The sequence below is a fragment of the Galeopterus variegatus genome, unplaced genomic scaffold (assembly GCF_000696425.1).
Source record: "Galeopterus variegatus unplaced genomic scaffold, G_variegatus-3.0.2 Scaffold1477, whole genome shotgun sequence".
NCBI lineage: Eukaryota > Metazoa > Chordata > Mammalia > Dermoptera > Cynocephalidae > Galeopterus > Galeopterus variegatus.
Window position 1 is genome coordinate 94069 of NW_007727588.1, and position 10304 is coordinate 104372.

A 10304-nucleotide genomic window follows, 5' to 3' on the forward strand; every position below is an offset into this window, starting at 1 on the left:
ACTTTCAAATACTGTTTGACCACAGAATTAAATGGTGATGAATATGCTAATTACCCTGATTTGATCATTACCCAATGTACACATGTATCAAAACGTCACATGTTCCACATAAATATGTACAATTACTAGGAGTCAATTAAAAAAATAAAACTAAAAAAATAAAAGGAATAACTAGATGGAGCAAAGAGAGTAAGTTTATTACCTTAGAGTATATGCCTGATTAACATCTTTAAAACAGGGACACATTCTTTTTAAGGAAGTAGAATTTGATTTTAATAGGAAGGAATATAGTGGGGGAAGATTTTGCTTTAAAAAATATAACCTCAGAGTTATGTCATCTAATTTCTCCTCCCCTTCCCCATCTTTACCTCTTCTTCCCCCTTCCTCCCCCCTCTTTTCCCCTTTCCTCTCCTCTCCTCTACTGCTCTGCCCTCTCCTTTTCTCTTCTGTGATTTTCTTACTTCATCAGGTGACTACTATATGAAAGGCCTTTTTTTTTTTTTTTGTCTTTTGTCTTTTTCTGTGTCCGGCAACGGATCGAAAAACTTCTTATGATTATTGCTTTACTTCTCTTTATACAAAATTATAAAGGGAATTCTTGGGGAAAAAAGCTATAGTTGAATGGGAGAGGATAAAAATCACCTTTGAAATTGTAGGAGTCATTACTGAAAAGTATCAGACAAAGTGTACAGGGATCACTTATCAAAGTAATATCAGCCAGAAAAAGACAGTTCAGTTAATTTTAGTTTGAGGGAACAGGAACAAGTTTAGATCTATAAATTTTTTATGAAGCAATTTTTTTACACCTGATTTGTATGTGAAGTCATAAAAACTGAACTGAGTTTTCTCTCCTATGAAAGCTGGCAGCAAATTTGGCTTAAAGCCTAGGAGAACAGAGTGCTAGCGTGTTCTCTTAGTCCCTGTCTGGAAAGTTGTTTCTGTGTTTGTGTTGTAGAAAGATCGTCTTGTTTTTATCATTCTCAGTGGCTAAATGACAAGGGTTATTTATTTATTTAACAGTGATGGTGAATAATCCAAATCACTGCTAAACTTCATAATGTCATTTCTGCATAACATAACTAAATTCACCAAAAATTGTCATTAAGATTAAAGGTTGAGCCATTAAACTACTAATCACCTGTTCATCATCTCAGTTCCAGACACTGAGATGTTAATTATTTATATGAAAACTACACTTTTATATTTTCAGTTAACTCCAAGAGCTCAATTTATACAGATATTTCTTTTCAATCCTTTGCAACAACATTCCTACGCGATTGATACTGTTTATTGTTTCCAGGAAGAAAAAAAGGTGTCATAACACCCATTAGAATTAAAATTGCCAACATTTTAATTTCCATAATTTTGTTTCCTAATCTGTCAGTGGCATTGTTGGCCGCAAAGTCTCTGACCACATTAGTAAATTGTACAATGATAAAAACAAATGACATTGAAGCATATTTTTAATATGTTGAAAAATTGCCAACATTTTAATTTCCATAATTTTGTTTCCTAATCTGTCAGTGGCATTGTTGGCTGCAAAGTCTCTGACCACATTAGTAAATTGTACAATGATAAAAACAAATGACATTGAAGCATATTTTTAATATGTTGATCCTTATATGTTTTCATTAAGTAGACGGGGGTATTTAAAAGGCAAAAGAAAAATATCAGTGTAATCTTAGGCTTTGTTGGTATAATTATCCTAAGAAAAGCAAGAAATGTGCATGTTGGGATTTTGTTTTCATTGGATTTCCCAGTCCTTTCAAACGTTCTGATTACATTCCTGTCTGAGCCAGTCCTCATGAATATATTGATGTCATTGCCATAATTTGTAGCATTATTATTAATTACAATAAAAAACACAAGAATTATCATTAAAAAACTTCAGAATAGAATATTCTGATTCTACAAATTTTGCTAAGACACATATAAAATATAAAGTGGTTTGCAACCTTCAGGTACATTTGAAGAAGGTAGCTGGATATTTTACTAAATGATAGGGAAGAAACAATTTGTGATTACAATCATACCGTGGAAAATCCACAAAGTGTTTCGCTAAACTTTGAAAGTGCATTTTAAACTGCCCAATATCTTATACCTTGTTTCTCTCATTGATAAAAATATGGCTTTGGTCAGATTGGTATTTTGGGGGATGACTGTGCATTAATTTTCTTTCTCAAAAATTTCTACCGAGTTTGCTATTTTCTGGCTTTTCTCCAAATCATTTTTTTTTTTTTTAGTGAAATGGACCCTTTAATTAAATCTCTATAAACTCACCCAAATGTGGAATTACTCTTTCTGTCAAGAACACTTAGTTTTTAATTCTCTTTTCTGGCCAATTTCAAGTGGCAAAGTAACTTAAATCCATTCTTGTTTTGTTCTTAAGTTACAGATTTGGGATCTGAAGCTCTAGCTCTTACTTATGGAAAAATTTTCTCAGAAGAAGAGGCAGCACTATACTAATTGGGTGGTCAGGGTCCAGATTCTTCTTCCACCTCCTTTACGCTCTCGTCATAGCATTAGGTATCATAAATGTGGTTCCTGCATTTAAAAAATTTACTTGCATTTCTTTTCAACAATACATTTTAGAAATATTCATTTTTGTATTGTGGGTCTATCAACTGTGAGCATAGTCTTACTGCTGTATATGGTGGCAAAAAACTTCACCTGCAATACCTACCAGCAGGAATCCTGGGGGGCAAAGATCCTCCCCCTGGCACTGGATGCGGGGCCTGGATGCTATTTAAAAACCCCGCCCTCAGGAAGCTGGGGCAAAACGCCTCCACCCCAATGGCCGGGAAGGATCCTTTTAAAAGATAAAAATTGACATTAATCAAAGTCTTCTTTATAGAAAAGCCGTTGATCATTTTCTTGCAATAAAAACCTAAAATCAATGAAGACATCAAACCTCAAAAGGATGTTATGAAAGTAAAGGAATGGGATGCATTTTTACTCTTAAATTTATAAAATCAACCTAGTTTCTTGAAAATCAATCAGTTACAATCAAAGAGGGTTTAGAAGCATCAGAATGCTAAAATATAATTCCAAAACTACATTTAGAACACAAAGTGGTGCTATGGAATGACAAAGTGGATATAAACACCAGCTATTGATGTCATTTATTTGCAGAATTCATGCCCACATGAGTTACAGACATGCAGAAAATAGCCACAATGGGATCTGAGATATGTGCTGCACCAAAAGGAGCAGTGCTTTACTTTACATGTATCAGTATTAGTGACTAAAATGAGGAGAACTTTTATACTGTACAGTAATTACGTATGTTTTCAAAACAAGAATAAGAAAATCAATGTACACATTTCTATTAAGGACAAGACACGAGAGTTTGCAAAGGTAGAACCATATGCTTTTTCATTTTTAAGAAGTCTATCCTGAAGCCAGAAAAAAGTAAACTGCTTGAAAATTTATCCATAAAATAATATAATGAATCACAGAATAAAAGAATATCAAATTAGAAAAACACTTTAGAGGTCATCCAGCCAAAAACCTTCATTTTATAGATGAATAAACTGAGGTCTGCAGAGGGAAAACAATGTCACATAGTTGGCAGACAACCAGGACAGACCCTTTCCACTATAGAAGAAAAAGAAATAATGAACCACTTTCTATTTGGGAGACTGCTATCCGCTGAATATGAAATCCTACACTTTGGAATGCTAACATTACACTTTGGTGTCTCAATGACTTGAAAGATACTAAAATCACTCAAAAGAAAATTTAACTAGTGAATGGGCAGCACTGGTCATTGATATGGCCAACCTAAGGCAAAATCACAGTAGTACCCTAAAAGCAAGTTACAATGTTGGTTGTAAGGAATGTATTTCATTCGGGACCTCTGAAATTCCCATTAGCTTCACATCTTCAGTCCTGGTGTCTCTCCTCCAGAACTCAGATTTAGCAAGTCCTGTGTTAGTAAAGAGAATTCATTCTGTTTCTTAACTCAAATTTTCAACCAAAAATAAGTTAAAATTTGAGGCTTCTTTGAACTTGGGTCAAAATTAAAGGGACGTGGTATAAAGTACTTCATATATCTTGCTTCTGTGGAGAAAAGTTGTTGGTAAAGAAAGCCAGCATCTCTTATATCTTCAGAGATGTGTTCATGAAAGAGCAAAGTTATGATGAGTATTTGAATAGGTAAGGCCCATACATTGTGCATTGGATTAAATAAAGCACAGAAAGAAGGTCACTTACGGTGGATAAACTAGTTTTGTCATTGATTTTATGGGACCTTAGTATAATGGTCGGGGCAGGCAGAGGTGCAGTCTTTTAAACATTAAGAGATGTGGCAAAAATGCAAAGTGGTAGGCCAGGAAGTGCTCTGAATTGACTTCCAAGGAACAGTGAAACTACTTTCTCCTTTGTGGTTGCATGATATATTTATCATTATACACAAAGTTAATATGTGCTTTTGTGCAATGTTTCCCACACAGGCATTTTCCACATTGCAATGCTTCATCACTGTCTGGGAAAACACAACAAAGCACTTCACTGAATTCCAGGTGGACGTAATTTCATCATATATTTATACAGCATTCTTATTTAAGTTACAAAGGAAATGGTATTATTACAATGGGGAAAATAATTACAAGAAATGCAGATTTCATTATATGCTGTGGAAAAACTAAAATAATGCAATTTTAGCTGATTATGGATTTATTGAAGCTAAGTAAGAGGAAGCCTGGTTCAAGAATATTAGGTCATAAAGAAAAAGAACAGCATAGTCATGCACAGGGGGAAAAAAAGGATATAAATAAAATTATCTTAAAGGAAATTTGAAGAAAAACAAAAATGTAGAGCAGCTACTTTAAATAATGCTAATATGCTACACATTTGGAGATTTTTTGCTGTTTTTGTCAACATTATTCAAAACTGTTAACTTAGGGGCCAGCCCGGTGGCGCACTGCTACAGTGCGCCGCTTGAGAGTGCGGCGGCGCTCCCGCCGAGGGTTCGGATCCCACATACATACAGACCGGTTCCCGCTCACTGGCTGAGTGAGGGGCGGGTGCAGCACCGAGGGTTGTGATCCCGTTGCCGGTCCCGGTCAGGTACGGGCGCGACACTGAGGGTTGTGGTCCGTTGCCGGACACGAAAAAAGACAAAAAGGAAAAAAAAAAAAAAAAACTGTTAACTTAGAAAAGATGCCCATTATTTTAACTCCTTTGAAAGAAACTAAATATGAATATTATTTTATTGCTATGATTACATTGATTACTGTTTTTGTTATTGTGACAACCTGTCATATTTAATAGCAGCTTTCATTTTCCTAAACTTGCTGCATCATTCATAATGGCTGTGTTTGGTTTCTTTACCATGGGTAAAAAGGTCTTTCATTTATTGTGGCACTCCTTCCTTAAGGACCTGTCATTTTTTACAGCTGGGAAACAACAAAACAAAACAAAAACTGGTGTACATAAATACATTTAGTTGAGATATCACATTATGTGATAATAATGCCTTATCATTTTTCTCCTTAAGGTCTGTCATGTCAACAGAGCTGTTAGTTTTCACAATTTAATCAGGAAAAACTAAAATTCTTCTTTATTATGATTCCCTTGTATCTTAATACAAAAGAAATTAAGGTTTGTGATTTGATATGAAATAATTTTAGTCTGGTTTTCCCAATTGCTTACTCTCTCTGTTTTTTGTAAAAATTAATTGTAGAATTTGTTAATTATATTGTAGGTAAAGAATAAACAACATCGAAAATCTGTAGCAGGAGACATGTGAATTTCCATGAGTATTTTGTTTTTAGTTACATTCAGTAGAGAAAGTATTTGTTAATATAAAATAAATTTTATATGTAAAGAGAGTATTCCTCTAGCCATTAAAAGTTTGAGGTATAAAATGTGTTATTTCACGCAAGCTTTTCTATAACCTGAATACTTTAGTTTCCAGTTTGTTAGTGATCTTGAGTCTCTCCTTAGTGCAGTGGTTTTCAACTTCGGTGGTACCTTCCCTCTTAGGGAGCATTGGAAATTATCACTGGGGAAAGGCATTACTGGTGTTTAGTGGATAGAGAACTGAAGGAGTTGCAATAAGTGGAATACTCCCTGCAAAAAGGAAACTACTTCCTCCAAATGCGGTGTTTAGTGGATAGAGAACTGAAGGAGTTGCAATAAGTGGAATACTCCCTGCAAAAAGGAGACTACTTCCTCCAAATGCTAGGAATACTCCCTGCAAAAAGGAAACTACTTCCTCCAAATGCTAGATCATAAATTGAAGCATGATAAAGAATCATAAAAAAAAGGTTAATAAATAAAGCTAGGTAATAGCTCATATGAGACCACAATGTGAAAAAAACCAGAAGTTGATACGCTGTTTATTCTGACATCTGGTTTATCAATCAGTGGAGCATTCTGATTGCTCAGATTATCTGAAAGTAAGCTGGCCTGCAGAGTAGTTTTCAAATAATTAGGATAAAATATATTTAACACTTAAGCTCTATAAAACAAAATCCCATTTCTAATTTGATATTGCAGCAATCTCCCTGAAATAACTTTACATTGGAAATTAGGTATCTTTAAGAATTTGTGCAAAAGATAACAACTAACTGTGACCTTAAACTCTTTGTGCCACAATTTCCTCATCTATGAAATGAAAATTATAACTGACCCTACCTCCTTGGGCTGTTTGTGAGAATTAAGTAAAAGCAAATGATTGTAAATATAAGCCAATGTTATTATTATTTAACAGCCTTAATGTTTAAGAAAACAAAGAGAAATCTCTTTAGGTGGGAAGTTGAAATAAAGGTTGATGAAATTTCCTAATGCAGACCTCCTCACACACAAACCCTTAATAAAAGATATTTTTTAAAGATTATGTATCAGTAATTTAATTTTGATGCCACAAAGTTTAATAAGAGCAATATCCCTATAATATGAACTTTGATATATGACTCCTTCAAAGTGTTTTTATTAAGCTGCATTTTTGCAAACACCCATTATGATCTATGTGTAGACAATGAATACATAGACCAAATTAAAGACAAACACTTTGAATTGGAAACTTCGAATACATGCTCAAGTACACTTGTTTGAGGTGGTGCAGGAAGATTAATTTGCTTGTTACGATGTTTGGTCCTCATCTGTTATACCTTGTTCAGTGATGAGTTCACTTTATACTAGTATTTTCCAAAATTGCGGTGGAGAGTGTATCAGCAGAGTGCATGGAAGATGGGCATTAGGAAGACAGTACAAGAAATCTGATTTCTATTTATGCTTTATTTCACCCTTTAGTAATCACTACTTTTTGTGTATCTTTTGTAAATATATGTAATATAATACCACACTAGTTCATATAAAAAATTATAAGTACAATAAATATGCAATACCCCCTGTAAAGTTTTCTCAAACATTTTTATTATTAAGATATGTAATCAGAGAATTTTGGAGCTCATTTGTCTAAGCAATAAAGCAGTGAGAAAAATGCCAAAGTATGGATGAAGTAAATAGCTTACTTCAAGGGCTTGAACAAATAGGGCATGGCCTTGATTTTACCCTGTTTAAATCACTGATCCTAGAAGAACATGTTGCTTCTTACATAGTGGTCTCGACCTTGGATATACATTTGAAAATATATAATAAAGGCCCGAGTGAGCAAATAGAATACGGAAAATTCATCTCTTCAACTTCTAAAATGAGTTCTTTATCAACTAGATCCAAAAGGAGGAGGCCACAAAAATTCACTGGAACAGTATTAAAAAAGATGGATTTCACTGATCATAAATATGTAGCATTTTATGTATGTCGTGCCTGTGTACAATGTGATTATTAGTTAAAATTGAGAATCAAAATAAACTGAACTTATAAATAGCCCCTAAATTGTTAAATTTTGTATGGTTAATATATAAAATTGACATTATTTCAAAACATATTTACTTTATCCTTTTATTTTACATTATGTGTTTTATAATAAACATAAAAATATAATAAACACAGTAAAGTGGTACATACTTACGACTTCTAAATAAATAAGTGTCCACACAGTGGAGAGTTTGTGCTCAAAAATGTTTAGTGTTGGCAGCATGATCCAAAATTTGGAGAGCTGAGAATTGAGTTTGTATGCATTCAGAGGAGAGATCCTTTCTTCATCCTTGAGTACCCAGTACTGAGTTCTGTGACTGGCACATAGTGGCCACTCTATACAGTGTTTTGGACTCTTGATGGTACCTCTGAGCTACAGTAAGAATAGCTTCAAATTGCAAAGATAACATTGTCATTTAAAACCAAATGTCTTGCCAAGAGGTGTTTTCCCTGAAGAATGCTCACTCCTGAACCTTCAGAGATTCTCTACTTCTTTCTCTATCCTCCCTCCCTCTCTCTCTCTCTCTGTCTCTCATCTATCAATCCATCTACCTTCTGCTTTACTATTTAACTTCACTTGTCTTTTCTTTTTCAGACTGTTTCCCTCTATTCCTTGTGTAACTCCTATTTTCTTTCCTACATGCTCCCTTTTTTATTCACAGTTATGATAAGTTGTAGCATTATATATTCTCTCCTCTACTATAAGAAGTAAAGAAGAAAACCATAAAACACTTATGTTTGAGGAAATCCTTCTTAGTTTTCTGTGATTCTGGATGAGGCCTCAGACTCAATAGATTTACATCACCAGTGAGAAAGTTCAGCAACAGTAAGAAGAAACAATTTCGTGTAAAGCATTGGAAGAATGCATCTTTTACTCCACAGAGACCTTTATTTTGGGTCTCTTTAACTGATAACATGCCGTCTGGGAAAGACTAAGCTTCTCTGCCTACTTTGGTAAAGAAGGATTACTGCCTCATTGTGATGCCTGGGGTGGGCCAGCTGGGAGTCCGCTGTGGTCTACTCTAATGTTATGAAAAGATGCATAGAGTAGGGTTTCAATAAATGTGAGCTGAATATGTGGATACATAAATGGTCAAATAAAAAGTGACAAATAACTCCTTTGGTAAATATCTTGCTAGGATCTAAAGAAGTACTCTGCCTGCTCAATTGTTTTCTAGGCCAATAGCAACGTTCTGTGGCTGGAAGGGATTTAATTTTCAATTAGGCTTAGAATGTGAAAAATAACTACTCACGAATAGCTCATTAATTTATCCTTTTATCCATTCATTGATTTTATTTATTTAGTAAATATTTACGGAACTACTTTTTTTTTTTTTTACCTATGACATGCATTTCTAAAACAAAAAGTAGGAAATCAAATAATTTTTGATATGACACTAAGCAAAGCCAAAGATGCAAGCACAGAATTTTGTCCATTTTCTAAATTCATATAAATGGAAATACCCCTACAATTAAATTAGCCTTTTCCTCTTTATCTGCATAGCTAGTTTCAGTCCAGATTTTTCAGCAACAAATATGACTAAAGATCATGTAACCATTATTATTTAATTTCTGACTTTTTTATTATTCTTTAGGTCACTGCTGTATGAATTTTATAGATTTCTCATTTTGTTGTTGTTCAATAGGTCGCAATAAAAATATTGAAGCAAAAAGGGCAGTTTCATGTCTAGATTTTTATGAGTTACTTCTTCAGCACTTTAAAAAAGAAATTTACAGCTTTCTCTGAGTTATTTTTAAATTTTTAGAACTTGTAGGATATATATAATAAAATTATGGTTGCTACAAATTATTCTTTTAAATGATAGCATTAGTAAGGAGAGTTAAAATATGTTCAATATGATTAAAAATGGGAAATTTATTGAAAAATACGTTATAATTTATATGTAAAACAGAAGTTTTTTTGACTTTTTAGAAGCAAATATTTTAAATGCCCCAATTTTTCACCTGTAAAATGACAAATCTGATTAAGAACCTCCCTAAGTTTCCTTTAGCTCTAAAAGTCTGTTTATATAATTTTTATTCCATTTGCTGCATTGAATGAAGCCTATATTTTCTCAGATGGAGGGTATGTCCAGTGGTTTTACCTGTGTTTATTTTCAGTGGGACTTCAAATCTTGACCATTAAAAAAGTGCCCTGAATAAATCTGCATCAGTTTTTTTTTTTTCCTTTTTGTCTTTTTTCGTGTCCGGCAACGGATCGCAACCCTCGGTGTTGCTCCCGCCCCTCGCTCAGCCAGTGAGCGGCCAGTCTGTATGTGGGATCCGAACCCTCGGCGGAAGCGCCACCACACTTCCCAAGTGGCGCACTGTAGCAGTGCACCACCGGCTGGCCCATCTGCATCAGTTTTAATTGTGAAAATGCTTTGGTTTAAGACCAGGCAGAAATTTGAATTCTGGGGCCGGCCTGGTGGCGCACTGCTACAGTGCGCCGCTTGGGAGCGTGGTGGCGCTCCTGC

General features: G+C 34.4%; 1 protein-coding gene across 1 annotated transcript in view; it reads right to left on the minus strand.

The window, feature by feature from the left end:
- Positions 1-10304, minus strand: part of LOC103594092 (ephrin type-A receptor 6-like) — a gene marked incomplete at its 3' end in the record, with an annotated part of 232578 nt that overhangs the window by 35736 nt on the left and 186538 nt on the right. Inside the window, exon 9 of the mRNA XM_008577280.1 lies at positions 2684-2809. Coding sequence (XP_008575502.1) covers positions 2684-2809 — 126 coding nt within the window. The remainder of the gene's footprint in view (positions 1-2683; positions 2810-10304) is intronic.